The 15883-nt window shown below is 38.3% G+C and overlaps 1 protein-coding gene across 1 annotated transcript; it reads right to left on the bottom strand.

Moving 5' to 3' along the window:
• Window positions 1-576: 576 nt before the first annotated feature.
• On the bottom strand, window positions 577-14070 carry LOC311058188 (cytochrome P450 3A56-like). The gene is made up of 13 exons (XM_084075552.1): window positions 13808-14070; window positions 12817-12916; window positions 11265-11317; window positions 8379-8478; window positions 7831-7950; window positions 6952-7037; window positions 6083-6225; window positions 5402-5526; window positions 4167-4242; window positions 3750-3910; window positions 3007-3233; window positions 2215-2377; window positions 577-2010 (listed from the first exon to the last, which is right to left on the bottom strand). Exons 1-13 carry the CDS (start codon window positions 13885-13887, stop codon window positions 1933-1935), a joined length of 1512 nt encoding a protein of 503 aa, XP_083931678.1. The 5' UTR covers window positions 13888-14070; the 3' UTR covers window positions 577-1932.
• Window positions 14071-15883: the final 1813 nt, after the last annotated feature.

The following is a 15883-nucleotide window of genomic DNA, read 5'->3' as shown; positions in this document are numbered from 1 at the left end:
TACTAAATGTGACTCAAATATGGACAATATGCAAGAAAACAATCAGGCAGCCCTTCCAATATAATTTCATCACTTCTGCATTATTCAATTAAAAAAATAATAATAAAGATCTCGGGATCCATGGGAACGGCGTGATTCCAATGTGTTCAAGTTAAAACATAAAAAAAGCAGGGGTCTTCAACGTTTTCAGGCCAAGGACCCCTTAGCTGAGAGAGAGATGATTTCTCTATTTCATAGATTTCTCTATTTTTCTATCTTTTCTATTAATATGTTTGATTCATGTGTATTTTCAGACATTAAATGTAAAAAAAAAACGAAATCCCTATCACACAAAGATTTGGCGGCCCCCCCGTAGTAACTCTGGGACACCCTGTTGAAGACCCCTGGTATAAAGCATACCATTAATGGAGGTACTTCTATGGCATACTGGCATTGTGCAAAAATAAATGTGGTCCAGCGGTTTGAGAGATTATCTCCGGACACACAAAGAGACACAAAGAACTCAATAAGAGGGTCACTCTTATTTGGCTAGATTCCTGTGGAGCCATGCTGTGAAGAAATGACATGATTAAAGCCTCTGAGTTGAAAGTGTTTATTGCCAGGTTTTTCATATGAAAAGACAAAGTCAGACAGGGAGACAGACTAAGCTATATATAGACAGAGAACTGATTCCCCTGTCCCACAAAGTGTTCATCTTACAATTTATTTATGCTTAACTATATCAGTTAGTTACAACTCCATTGTGACTGGCTGAGACATGCCTGACTGATGAGCCATATCTCCTGATACAGCACTCCAAAAACATCCAATCCAGCTGTTATTATCAAAGTATTTTTTGTTCTGGAATATTAATTATGAAACTGTGTGGTATAATTACAGTGACACACAACTGCCGTGATATTGCCACTGGTGTGCTGATCTACGGATGACCACAGCACAACAGTACCCTCATACTACAGTAGGTACATGTTTTTTCATATAACTGACAAAACAAAACTCAGTAACAAAAAACGCATATTTAATTAGCCTATAACTCAGAATCATCATCCACAAATAATTTACATCGCTTTTGTCTAATGTTAATTGGTGATTGAGATAATAAATCTAATCATGTGGATCTCGGGTTCAACGGAGTAGCTCCAATGGCTCCATAATGATAGGAATTATAATACTTCATAATTGCTGGAAACTAGTAGAATTTATTTTCGTAATGATCATAGTGTATTATATTATTTTATCAAATGGAAGCATATAGAAAGAACACAATAAAGGGCCCAAAATGGATCCCTGGAACACCAAACGGGATGCTAGAAGCGTTACTGTACCAAAATGTCCACCAATTATGAAGTATTATAATACTTCACTTTATAAGTTATATTTCATTTTATAAGACTTCATAAGTATAAAAGGCTTCATAATGTGTTATGATTGTTATAAAGCATTATGAACACTTAAGAGCGCTTAAAACTATAATTGTACAGATTTATAAGCAGATTATAATGCATTCTAAGTATGTTTATAACAAATTAAAGAGATGGAATGCATAGCAAGTGTTACCATTGTGGAAATTATAAAACATATGTGGAAAAACAAAATGTGTGTATGTACTGTACTAAGCTGGCCTACTGGTAGTGTGCATACGAAGTCTGGTGCTAATCTGTCCAGCGGGTTGCAAAATTAGCTCCAGACAAACACACACACAGACCGACCCTCTTATAGATGGCTAGCCTCCTGCAGAGACACGCCATAAGAGAGTTGCAGATATTAGCAGCCATCGCATCATTTTATGCTCTGTCGAATCATTTATAGTGTTTGTAGCTTTCATCTTTTCATCTCCATTAGCTATCATCAGAGAGTGACAAAATAATGTAGTATCATTAAACATATTTGTAGATGCAAAACAGACTGCTTCTCCTCAGTTACTGCTTCTCCTTAGTTGCCCTTTCTCGGAACAAACTTCAGTTGGATTGGCTTAACTGGCCGGAAGATATTGTCAAACTCCAAGGGAATCTGAAAGAAGAACATGGAGTTAAAATCAGAACCCAGAGAGTATGCAGCTTTTCATTCCAAACACATAATTAACACCAGCTGGTCTGGTTTCACTTTAGTGAAATCAGTAGATAAAGTTTTTATTCCAACTAAAAACCTGCATACTCTAAGCCATATGTGGTAAAGTTGTATGAAATGTGCATTTGAGTGCAATTATAAGCTCACTATTGTGTCTTTGCAGGTCTCCACACTGTAGGTCTGCAGGAGACGTACAAGCACCATCTTCATGGTCAGGACAGCAAAGCGCAACCCAACACAATTACGAGGACCGATTCCAAATGGCAGATAGACGTATGGGTTTATATTGTGCTTGTTTTCTTTACTGAACCTGCAAAAGCAAAAAGGCACACATACTAAACTGTCAACAGCCATGACGTTCCACTGCCTAAATACTATTCAGTGTAACTGAATAATATTTTAGTAGGTAATATTGAAGTCTACACTATAGTCTACACCCAAAAAGTATAATTTGTGTATCAATTACTCACCTCCTAATGCCGTGGATATCTAATAACAAATGTTAAATTTTGCATTCCCCCACAATCAACAACAACATTTTACAAAACAACAAAAAAACACTCATGGACTACTGTTTCCCCCACATGAGCACATGCTGCACAAGTAGTTTGGTAATTTGTTTTGCTGTTAAACATAATCTCTGACTCTTTTGCATCAAGAATAAAACAAAAAAGTACTTAATGCAACAATTGGCGGGTAATGAACAAATTATAATCTTTGGGTGTATAATCCCTTTACGTTAGTGAGAACAGTTTTGCAACAATTGCAATGAGTTGTTGTAAATGCACCAGCAATTTAGTTGGTTAAATAAAATTACCAATTGTGCAATTGAAACAGGCCCCCTTTCTTCCGTGTGTTTTGTTCTTATTGACATTTTATGAACACAATATCCTTATCTTTTTAGATGGTTCCTTGACACAAAAAAAAGCATGTTGATACCTTTCTGGTTGGAAGAGCTCAGGGTTGTTCCAGTACTGTGGGTCCTTGTGTAACAGCAACACAGGGATCCCCACCAGGGTGTTCTCAGGGATGGTGACACCACTGACTTGGACAGTTGTCTTGCACATCCTCTCCAGCCGAGGTGCAGTAGGAAGCAAACGCATAGACTCACAAATAACCTGATCCAGGTACTGTAGCTCCTTCAAACCCTCATATGAAACGGGAGCCTGGAGCCAAAGGGTATATTTAATTAATGAGCAGACAGGAGATGTACTGTATGTGATGGATACAGTGAACTTACACTGATGTTCTCTTAATGTTGTAACACAGGTGAAGTTTCAGATTCTCTAAAAGAACTTAAGTCAACAGTGACCAGTTCTTTTGAGTTGCCAAATAGGGCAAAACATTTCCATAAAACTTTTTTGAAGATGCATGTGGACCCAAACCTCAGATATTTAAACGCAGAGAAGTGTGGGGAACTTTACCTTCTGAAGTAGAGCATAAATGCTGTAAGTAGTTATTTTAAAAGAACTATGTACCATTAACTTCACTTATTTTAGATACTCTGCTTCTTGCGCTGGCAAACTCCCTTTGTAATGTAGACAAAGAAACTTCATCTGTGTTTAAACTGGTATGAGAGTGAGTGGATAGTGACAGAATACATATTTCTGGGAGAACTATTCAGTTACACTTGAGGAAGCTGACACAGAATGTAAAATATTTACAACATAACATTTAATTACATCTTTTGGGACATTGGCATCGATTTCTTCCTGCAAAGTCTGCATTACATCAGGGTTGATTGCCAGGTTATAAAAGATGAAGCTCAGAGTGGTACTGGTGGTATCATAACCACCAAAGATGAAAATAAATGACTGGGCGAGGATCTCAGTTTCAGTCATTCCTGTTGCAAAAATAAAAAAGCTTTACTAAAAAAACACACACACACACACACACACACACACACACACACACACACACACACACACACACACACACACACACACACACACACACACACACACACACACACACACACACACACACACACACACACACACACACAGTATCCATAGAGTATTTACATACTGGACTTGGTGGCATACCAATTTAAATGTGGCGGAAGAAAATAAATGTAATTGAAAAATATATCATCATACCTTTGCTCGGCTGATCATTCTTTAGCGCCGTCTCTGATATCTCATTCTGAATCATCAGCTGTAGGAAGTCTCGACTCTGGACAACAAATAAAATGTTACATCCTTACATTGATGATGTCCTGATGAAGAACTGAATAGATCGAAACGTTAACGCAAAAAAACAAAAACAAACTGTGGAGCTTTTTCAGCATCACCAGTGTGCAGACGCTATTCTTTATTAATGATACTTTTGCTTGTCTTTCACCTGGGCCACGGATGTCTTCTTACATCCTTACATCCCCCTTGTACCAAAAATTACTTATCCACAAAAAAATGCTATACGATTATCTTTTTAACATGGTTTAAAATTGTCTATAAAGAGAAAGCTGCCAATATACTCCCAGTGTATTGCAAGTTTATTTTGATCACACCTGGACCTTCACCTGATGGAAGATGACGTGATCGAAATGTTGAACTTGCAATAAAACAGTGGGAGTGGAACAGTGGCGTAACAAGCCAACACTGGGCAGGGTGGTCAACGTGGTGCTAGCAACAGCTGCTGGGCTCTGCCAAAATTCTACCACTGCATCTCTGTATTCACCTGTTTCCTAGGCTGTGTGTTTTCCACTTCTTGTCGATTTCATTGGATGTCATTGGTCATCTGACCAGTTTCATTGGCTTTCATTGGATCAAATCGACAGGAAGTGGAAAACACACAGCCTAGGAAACAGGTGAATACAGTATATATTTATTATTGTGGGTGCATTTCGCCTTTCCGACATGTCGCTTTTCCGACATTAACGAACCCTATACCTAACCCTAACCCTAACCGCACGCGGAAGCCACTAGTCGGAGTGGCGAGATGTCGGAATGGAAGGAGAACCCCTATTATTGTATGGCACGGGTGGCCCCTAAATGTCTCGGGGCCCCAACGCAACTGCGTGGTAGTTACACCCCTGGAGTAGACTTTGTTTTCTATATGTTTGTGCTGCACCTGGACACTAGAGTGGATGTGCATGCACTACTGTACATTTCTTATCTATAATAAACCTTAAAGAGCACCCATCCATTAGTCACCGTATCAGTTTTTGTCAGTGCGAGGTGGAATCTAATCTCTCTGCTAACGAACTCTGGTAAATATTTTGAAGCAACTTTCTTAGTAATTTCATTAAATGGGTATTTTTTGTTAGTTTTTTACCCAAAGGTCATTTGCATTGCAACTATTTTTTAGAATGAAGTCAATTAATGAGGCTTACAGAGTTCTCTGCGTGATGCTGGCCTTTAAATCTCTTGAGGACATTCATGCAGAAGTCCACACTGTCTTTCGGGAATAGTGAAACACCAAACAGCTTAAAAAGACGGGTTGAGAAGGGGAAAAACACTGAAAAGAGAAATAATTGGTTATCAGCATCTTAGCTTTTGCTTCTGTGCTGTGATTGAGGCCATGCATTAAGAGATTCCATTCACTCTCATTGCAGGTCTGTGAAAGTTCTCAAAATCACACTTTCGACACATAAATGAACGCTAACAAAGCAGCTTCTGTCAATATAAACGATTACATTTTCTTTGGATATTTATTTCACCTAAGGCACCAATGATTGTGTCACTATTTTCGATTTTCGTTTTGCTCATAGAGCACAGAAGCAACGGACGAATATGTGGACTTGTATCATGCCCAAGATTCAACCCAAGACTCAACATCACTTCAACTTTCTTAACATATTTTAACCTGTTTACGTGTTGAAACTACACAACCATTTACACCCTGAACATCCTACATCTACATAACATAATATATATAATGTACACACAAGAATGTAACAAAATATGCTTTGTAGACTTTGCACTTACATTACTACATTTGGCGTGTCAAAGACATAATTCACTATTGATGCTATTGTGTAATTTGAAAATGTACCAACAGATATATTACATACTCATGATAAAAAAGAGCCATAGTCTCAAGTTCACAATGTTCTTGACATGACTGGCAAGAGGGTCATCTGGGTTGCTGACAGAGTTTGTATCGACACCAAACGATGCGCTGGTCACAACATCTAAACTGTAGGGCCCTATGAAACTGAAACAAAACAGATGGTTTATTTATTTTATGATTCATTTATGGCTTTATTATATATTTTATTTTAACACATAACACCACAAATATTTCCCAGAGACATATCATAAGCATGACATAAGACAAAAGACACCACATACTACAAAAACAAAAACAGAGGGGAAACAGGGTTTCTTTGAGGGATCAAGACAATGGGGTCTCAGTCAATTTGTTAGAACACAACAGACAACTTTCATAATTATTTTGAGATAATCACGATTATTTTTGCATTTTAATACTGGAAATAACTGAAGTTCACAACGCGTTGCAATGCAATACGTTGTGAGCATGTAGGTCGGATATTTCTACATTTTTTATTTTGAGTTATTCAATATGTCAGTATTTCTTTTGTATATTTAAGTTATCTGTCATATCTGCCGTGTGGAATGTTTCTTTACGAAGCCAAAAAGGCTAACAGAAATTCGTTTTTTGTCTATATATATATATATATATATATATATATATATATATATATATATATATATATATATATATATATATATATATATATATATATATATATATATATATATATATATATATGTTCAATGCCAAAAATACAATTACATCATTAATCACAATTATTTGTATGGCAATTCATCATCAAGTAAAATGTCATTATCGTGACAATCCTATTATACGCACAAGGCAACTGGGTGCACTTGTAGGTTATACTGCTTGAAAACATACCTTTTAATTTGAACAGATTCCTCCAAATTTCTTTTCCCTAGAGTCTCAACGAGTCTGTCTGCATACTGCTGTATATTAGGGAACACCTTCACGATAGGAAAAAATAAACAAACCAACAAACCATTAGTACAATTGTGGGTTTTTTATTTCTCTGAACTGTCGTAACGCCTTTGTGGTTGTCAGTTATCAGGGTTAAAATAGTAAATAAAGCTTCAGTAAGTGATAAATATAAATTATCACCTGGGCATTCATGGTTCCCTGAGCTTATCAGTCCAAGCCAAAGTTAAGGATGCTATGTTGCAGTCTGTGTATTGATTCCTTTGGACCTGGATAACCTCTACTGTCTCCTTGCCTTGAATTTTCATTACGCATAAGAAGGCTTAATGCCTAAACACGTTTGTGTCTGCTCGTGCCTTATTTAAGTAATATACCAGAATGACTCGCGAGTGCTGGTGTTTCTTGTTTTAAGTGAAGTTTACCGCACCAACCATGTTTGGCGGCTGAGTTTCATGCAATGTCTGATATGGGAAGTTCCTTAAGCAGTGAGTTCAGCCTGGGGTGGCAATTTCCTGTGCTGACAACCCGTAAGTAAGATACAGCAGTTGACAAATCAGCACATTATCACCCTATACATGAATATGGTACCTACCTTCACCTAGGGTAAATAAATGTGATTAAATGCATTTCCCAATGCGTTCTGTGGGGAAAGAGTTCACTTGGCACTCTCACTACTGAAAACTCACAGCCAATATAAAGTGATTATGAATTATGTAGGCTAGCTGGAAAGGTTTCCCTTTAAGATTAGTCAATTTGAGAATGACCATTGACACCATGGCCATTGCACTACATAGTCATATTAGGACAAAAATATATTATTACCTGCCTGAGCCTTCCACTAGTGAAAGATGGAGATATAGTACTCCGAATTCTCTTCCACCTTTCATCTTTAACTGCTGTCAATCCATCTGCCATAGGCCCCATAAAGTCTTTATCCACTTCCTGTGAACATGAGTATACTGTGATTAGCACCACATTTATCTATGAATGCATCCTATTCTTATGCCACTAGTACTGTGATGGAGAGACAGCAAAGAGGGCATAGACGGGGGAGATCAGTCTGTTACACAGAAATAGCTAAACAACCACACACATCACAACCCTGTGTTTGGTAAACACTGCTGTAGGCTAACCGAATTGTATGAAACCAGAAAAGCACTTCTGAACTTATGATGTTCATGACAATGATAGCTATGGCCATAGGAGATAAAAAAGGTAAAATAAATTAATTAAAGATACAATTATTGAAATGAAATATTAGCTCAACTATATCATGATGACCTGAGCACACATACATTACAACCACTATTTCAAATAACATCTGACTGGCAGAAGTGTTGTATGAATATGATACTGTGTAGCCATCTCACCCTGCGGTTGGTAAACACGGAGTAGCATTCCTTCACCATGATAGTTTTAATCATCTCAGGATCTGCCACCATTACCATCGGTTTGCGTCCTTCAAATGTCCTACACATGAACACCATGATATCACAGTATGAAGATATAATTCAGTTCTTATTAAATGTTTAAATAGACATGCAATGATGCAAACAGAAAATGATTTGGGGGGTGTGGCTTCTTATCCTTTCTCAGCACCAAATAGAAGATGAGGTCTTTGTTTTTCTGTCATGTTAAGCTGACATGGCCCTTGTGCCTGGAGCTCTGTGATGCCCGACGCTTTTGTCGCCCTCTGCAAAAGCTACAAAATAAGGTTGAGCTCAATTTTTTTTCTTTCAGGTAAGCTTCACACGCAATAATCGCAGGCGCAAGCTGGCAGGTCAACTCCAGCCACAATAAAATGAATGGAACGAATACCAGAACACTCACCCCAAAACACGCTCGCCCCAGGGCAAATCCGGCGACCTCGGAATGGTTGCCACCAGGTATTCCTAAACCTAACCTCAGTAAACTATGCCTAAAAAACGTGAATCTGCCTGTTACAGCACCACCATGAGGCTGATTTGCAAAATGTAGGGTGGCTTTTCTTCCTTGGCCTAGTGGGGATGTGCGTGTAAAGTTTCATGGAAATCGGACGCTGCGTTCATGATCTGAGGCATTTTGTACAAAACGGGCCACTCCTGCAAACTTTGGAAGCCAATCACGATGTAATATGAAAAATACGACAAATCTGTCTTGATCACATGACTATAGAGATCCTGTGTACCGATTTGTGTGATGTTAGGACATAGTTTGTAGGAGTAATATCTTTTTTTTTTTGTGCAAAAATAGGCCTCTTGGTGGCACTATAACAGACCGATGTGAAAACTTTGGGGCAGAGGTTCTGCCCTGACTTCCGTTCCTTCAGCCTTGCGGATATAAAAATAGCCCGCTTACAGGGATATTTCACTTTTTTTTTCAATTGGGTCATTTTATCATCTACTCAGGCTTTTGGGAGCACTCCGGACCGTTTTTAAGTTGCTTGATTCAGTATTTAGACATTTGATATTCATTTTATCAGACACGGCCCCTTCCTATACAAACCCATTGTAACTTTTAACTTCATTTTAAACATGTTGGATTCATCGGAAACACCCGTCCTTGGTTCTGGTGACTGATAGTCCTTCTAATACGTGAGGAGACTGCAGCCTCCTCACGTATTAGGAGAGCAGTATGAGTCACCAGAACCAAGGACGGGTGTTTTCGATGAATCTATCAAAATGGAGTTTGAAGTTACAATGGGTTTGTATAGGAAGGGGGCGTGTCTGATAAAATGTATATCAAATATCTAAATAATGAATCAAGCAAATAAAAAACTGTCTGGGGGGCTGACAAATGCCTGAGTAGACAACAAAATGACCCAACATTTTTTTTTAAGTCAAATATCCCTTTAATGTGTAAAAAATAACATTTTTGTCAGTGAATAAATGCTCCTCCTGTGGTTTGAGACTTCTTTACCAGTACAATTCTCTTGCCAAGCATTCTCTTCACCAAAAAGACTGTCTCTGACCTAATGTGTTAACCTGATCTGACCTTAAGGTTTAGGACTCCTCCTAAATACATTAAGTAGCTACGTTATATATATTTTACGAAAGCTTTCACGTCATCTAGTTTGTTTGATAGGTCGCCATAGCTACCCACTAAGTTTGAGTGAGTTCTGGTTAGTGCAGTTAGTCGGCCCACATCATGGACTCCATATTTGGGTACAATTAACCATCTAGAATTAAAAATATGGACCTGACTGACACATCCAAGTCTGACATCATGAATTCCATATTTGGGCATATAGGACATATAGCTGACTCAGCGGGATATCACCGGGATGACACAAGCTGGCAGGTAGCATAAAACATTCGTCATTGACCTCTCCAAGACAATGTCTTCTTGACTCTACCTTCAAGACCATTGACCATAACAGGCTTATCAGAGAGCGACCTCCAGGACTCTTATCATTGGGATTCTGGCAGCTCCTCCCCTGAAACTACTCTGAATACGGACCCATACTCCTTTGGCTAGGGCTACCATTTGCCTTTGAACCACCTTCCAAACTACACAGGTTAGATAATCTTGGTTAAGTTGTCATCGGACACCATTGTGGCAGGTCCTCATCTGTAGACAACAGTCCTTTTTCCTACAAGTAGTATTTTACACATCGTTGCTGTGGGTCAGAAACCTCTATCTCCATATTTTAAAACTTTATTTCTTTCGGTAATGCCCTAGTTCACCATACTGCAGTGTCACACAAATAGCAAAAATGGCAGATCTATAAGCTCACAGCGTGTCGCGATGCAACGTGTTGTGAGCTTGTAGATCTACTGTACTGTTTACTATTGTTGAATTTGAATTGTGAGTGTAACAGTTTTGGACCTATGAGGTTTCCAGCTGACAGCAACGCTATATATCTTTATTTTAATACCGTGAAAAATGCCCTATACCCTGCATTTTGTAAGCACTGAACTGTGAAATGTTGTACCGTTAAATCCCCACAAAAGACCACAAAGATTAGTGAGATATATATATCTATCGAGATATATCTATCTATCTATCTATCTATCTATCTATCTATCTATCTATATATATATATCTTAGACTTAAAAATGGACCTGTACATTTTTACATGGACTGTGTATTAATATTCACACTCAAAATGGATAGGTCAATTTTGACTTTGATGCTGTATATTAATATTCACACACAGTTTCTTAGTTCTAATTGTAACATACAAACAGATGAACTTCATGAACGTTTAGCATTCTGTGAATTTAGACACAACTTAAATCAATTACAAGCTGTAGAATCTGAACAGTTAAACTTACCCCCACACATTCCCATACTTGCCATAGCATTCACGGTCAAACAGCTCAATGCCCTGCAACATTTCAGGAATATTAGTATTAGTGGTTAGACAGAGAATGCAGAAATGCCAAGAAGGATAAAGTAACCAAAACATTGTAACACAGTGACAATTGGGATTAGTAGCCTACTATGATAATCAAAAAACTTAGTGTTCAGAATAGAATTTAAAAAAAATGTGTGGCCATTGCATGACGAACTTGATAATAATAGTAGTAGTAACAATTATAATAACTAGACAACATACCCGTGGGGGGATATGCGCACATGATTTGGCAACCCGGGAGCCAGCGAACACAAAAACGGTAATAAACAGCTGACATTTGGGGAAAGCAAAAAACGGGCTTCGCCGTTCCGTGCACATAGTAATGGTCAATGGCTGTGTGCAAATTCAGAGCAATTGCTCGAGCCACTGAGGAGAACCGGGCAGAAGAGATTTTGGCCTCACCACCCGCACAGAGCTTTGTAGAATTATAGGAGGATTATTATTATCAATATTCAACATTTCATGCCAAAAAAGCCATTTAAAAAAAGCTTGAACCTTTAGGGATTCGACCTAACTGGAAAGGTCCCATTAGCATTATGTAACCTGATAGAAGTAGGCCAAAGTCAGCTCGGTTCACACTTGAGCACAGTAAAACATGCATTTGTCAACCTCTGGAGTCAAATAATTCTATCAATGAGCTTTATTGGCATGAGAAAACATACGAAAGCAAGTGTCAAAATATAATAAAAACAGTTGAAAATGGGGAAGGTATATACAGTTGGAGGGGGTACAGCATTGTGTAAACAGAACTATGTCACATCATTGCGTCACATGTTAAACAGGGTATAAAGATTTTTGGAACAAATAGCAGCAATCTTTTGCAGTCACTTAAGGACAAATAGCAGCATTTCTTTTCCTCAAAACTATTTAAATAGTATACTAAAAAAGCCTCAGATTTAAAATGCATTTAAAGGTAGCAGCTCTGTTTATATGTGCAGTAGGTCTAGAGCAGTGGTTTTCAACCCTTTTCATATCAAGATCCATTTATTCAGCATTTGAGCCACGGACCACCGTTTGATGAGATCAAGACTCTCAGACCCAAGACTTGGAATATTTTGTAATAGTTGGATACAATTTTGTCCACAATTCCATGCTGTATTGATGTTGGTACCATAGGATAGCAGGCAAACGTTGATCAAAATAGCAATTCTTTAATTAAGTAATGCAGATGTTTAACAATAATTTAACTCTTGAGAGCGTAAAATGAAATTACGGGTCCATTTGGTTTCAGGTTACGCTCTCAAGAGTCAAAGATCTATCTAATTTGGTTACCAACTCTCCATGATTTAGCTGCATGAGGACCACCTGGAACCCCCTCAAGGACCAATGGTGGTCCCCGGACCACTGGTTGAATGAGAACCACTGGTCTAGAGGTCTACTCTGTACAGAAAATGTGGAACACTCAATTGCATTGCAACAGGGCTCCCACACAGCCAGGCTGCACTGTTGCTTGGATGGAGACCACTTACTTTACTCATGGAGTGTGACAACGTTCCTATGAAAGGCAGGGGCTTCGGACCTTGAATCCCCAGCTTCTTGTAAAAGCCATGGTATGGCCAAAGACCATATCTAGATGACACAAAAGCAGGTGCCAATAATGATTGTTGCATTATCACATTGTTGTATGGTCAGGTGCAGCATCATCATAAGATTATGCAACAGTTATGATTGAGGAAATGTAGAGTAATGGTTATTTTTTATTAACTCTACTATGTAAGGGTTGTGTGGTTGGCTTTGATTCGTAGCTGTTGAGCTGCGTAGTTGTCACTATTATTTATAATAGTCCTGATTGTGTATGATTTATAAAACTCCTGCCGTTCGACCATCGTAGCCAGTGGTGAAAAGTAACTAAGTACAGTACTGTACTTATGTACTTTTTTTTTTTTTTTACTTTACTGGAGTGTTTCCAATACTTTTACTTTTACTCCATACATTTCAGAGGCAAATATTGTACTTTTACTCCACTACAATGATAGCCCATTATCGAAGACAGCAGTTAAAATCTGCAATGCCACATGTGACATGCTGTTGATTGATTGATGTACTTTATTTAGTAAGACATGAGAACAGTACATGACAGTACATAACAGTACATGGAAGTACAAATTCACAATACAAGGTCTACTAAACTGGATAGCTCAGTTAAGCACGTAGCTTGTTTATGTTATGTTGAAAAGTATGTATGTAAAGCCTGTATGTTGAAAGTAACTGATAAATACTTATACTGTTTGAAATGAGGGAAACAATGTTGAGCCTACTTGTCTAGGCTACTTGTCTGTAAATATGTAGAAAAAATGTCACAACGTTCTAAGTTATGTTTGCACATAAATGGTGTATCATTTCGAACGTGACCATAAGGTTTACGGAAACATTAACATGGATGGCAGCTGGCCAACTGCGCAGCTTGGGGAACGCAACACAACAATCCAAGTAAAGGCGGAAAAATGAATTTATACTCACAATATCAGCAGAGTGAACAACAGAACAAGGAGTGTCCACGTAGTCGCTGAAAACAACGGCAAGGCAAACATTCCGATCATGTTGTTAGTTTTTCGCCTGCTTCCAAGTCTCTAAACAAATACAACTGAATATATAAACAACGTTATTTATCCTAATCACCCCGGAGCTGGGAGGTGCAAAGATCAGTGTAGGAGGGTTCAACGTCAGTCTCATGAACTATAATATTCATTGATCAGTGTAAAGTTGTGCTAGAGTAGGAATGGGTCTGGGTGCGACAGGAAATCAGTTCAGAAAAATGAGATAAGATCTAAAAAACTACAGACTAACTTGTCTTGCCTGGACTTGTCTTAGTGGCAGTGGTGTGAAGTAACTAAGTATATTTACTCAAGTACTATACTTTAGTACAACTGTGAGGTATTTCTACTTTATTGGAGTATTTACAATTTTAAATACTTTCACTACATATCAGAGCCAGAGGCAAATATTGTACTTTTTCTCCACTGCAATTATTTGAAAACTTTACTTACTACTAGTTACTTTGCAGAATTATTATATTATAAAACATAGATGAACCACTTCAGCCTTATTTTATACATAGGCTATTTGGAAATTGCCGATCTTGTAGATCTGCCATTTAGTAGTACTTAGTACTTTGCGTTCCAGTTACCGGGATTTTCTGTGATTTGTTTTGTGGTTTATTTTACCCATCGTTGACGGTAGATGGCGCTCAGACCCAATTGTGTGTGGAAAACATTTCAACTGTTTTGATCCCTTCCATGTGCCGTAGACACTACGTCACGTGACCAGAAGTAACATGCACGATCGTCGATCGTGCATTTACTTAGCACGATTTGGAATTATATAAATGTAGACGCATGTCATTGAATGGAAATAAAAGTTGCTCATATTGAGACAAGGTCATCAGGTTAAACTGTAAGGTAAGGCACCGTTTACTGTTATGTGGTTTGTTTTCCAGTAGTGCTGAATGACAGATGTCCTTGGCCAGGACAGCTACCCATTAGCTAACAAACGCTAGGGTTTTAATTTGGTATCAGTGTCATCAGATTTCCTGAGTTAAATATGATGTCTGTGCCACGTTATGGTTAGTACTAGAGTGGCTGGTGATCAAGTTTTATTTTGCATATTTGTCATGGCATGGGAGTGAATGAGTCATCTGGCTGTTTTTTAAAACATGTTACATGTACATCACCACCATTCTAGGGCTACATAACATAACCCGTACTAGGAGCAGTGGGCGCTGTTAATACACTCAAGCACATATACACCACAAGTTGGTGCCATAACGCTAGATAGCATTATAGCATCTGAATTTCTTGCGGCTAGGATGGGTGGGCACCAAGTTAGAGTGGGCACTTCGGTATATATAGAGAAAATGTTTTAAAGTATACATGATTATGACATGCTTAACATTCGACAATTAAGGTCTAATATGTCTACAATTGCTACAAAACCTGTATATCCAGTCATTTTGGGGCATAAACTAGCTCTGGTCCATATTGACCAGAGTGAGGTATAAACAAGAAGTTGAAGGACAAATTTAAGTCTGATAATGGTGTACCGTGCATGTTCACATCATATATACTTAACATTAGACAATGTTTCTAATATTTTTCTTTAACATAGCCAATTTTACATCGAGGTGCCCAGATGTCCCTACCTATCCTGTATCCACCGGGGGCCTTCTGATTCCCAGATGGCCTCCATTTAGTAGCGCATCATGTATGTACCAAACCTGGGGTCAGCTCTTGTCATGTAGTATCAAATCCATTTTCAAGTTCTGTCAGAGAACATGTAGTCAAATATCTAAAATTTTCCACGAGATTCACACAGACACACATTCTCTTTATGCGACTGGTGGCATTCACAGCAGTTGTTCTAAACTCAGTGAGCAGCAGTAAGCTCTGTAGCACACATATTGACAGGTGTGGTTAATTAGCCGGATCAACCCAAATCACCTGGCAATTTGTGTTCCCCATGTATGTAATATCAGCCAGTCTAGGGCTAGGTCTGCACAATAACCTCAACACACTACAATGTAGTTTCAATGTTGCCCAC

Source organism: Gymnoscopelus microlampas, assembly GCF_963454915.1.
Source record: "Gymnoscopelus microlampas genome assembly, chromosome: 13".
NCBI lineage: Eukaryota > Metazoa > Chordata > Actinopteri > Myctophiformes > Myctophidae > Gymnoscopelus > Gymnoscopelus microlampas.
This window is presented reverse-complemented; position numbering and strand designations above follow the sequence as displayed.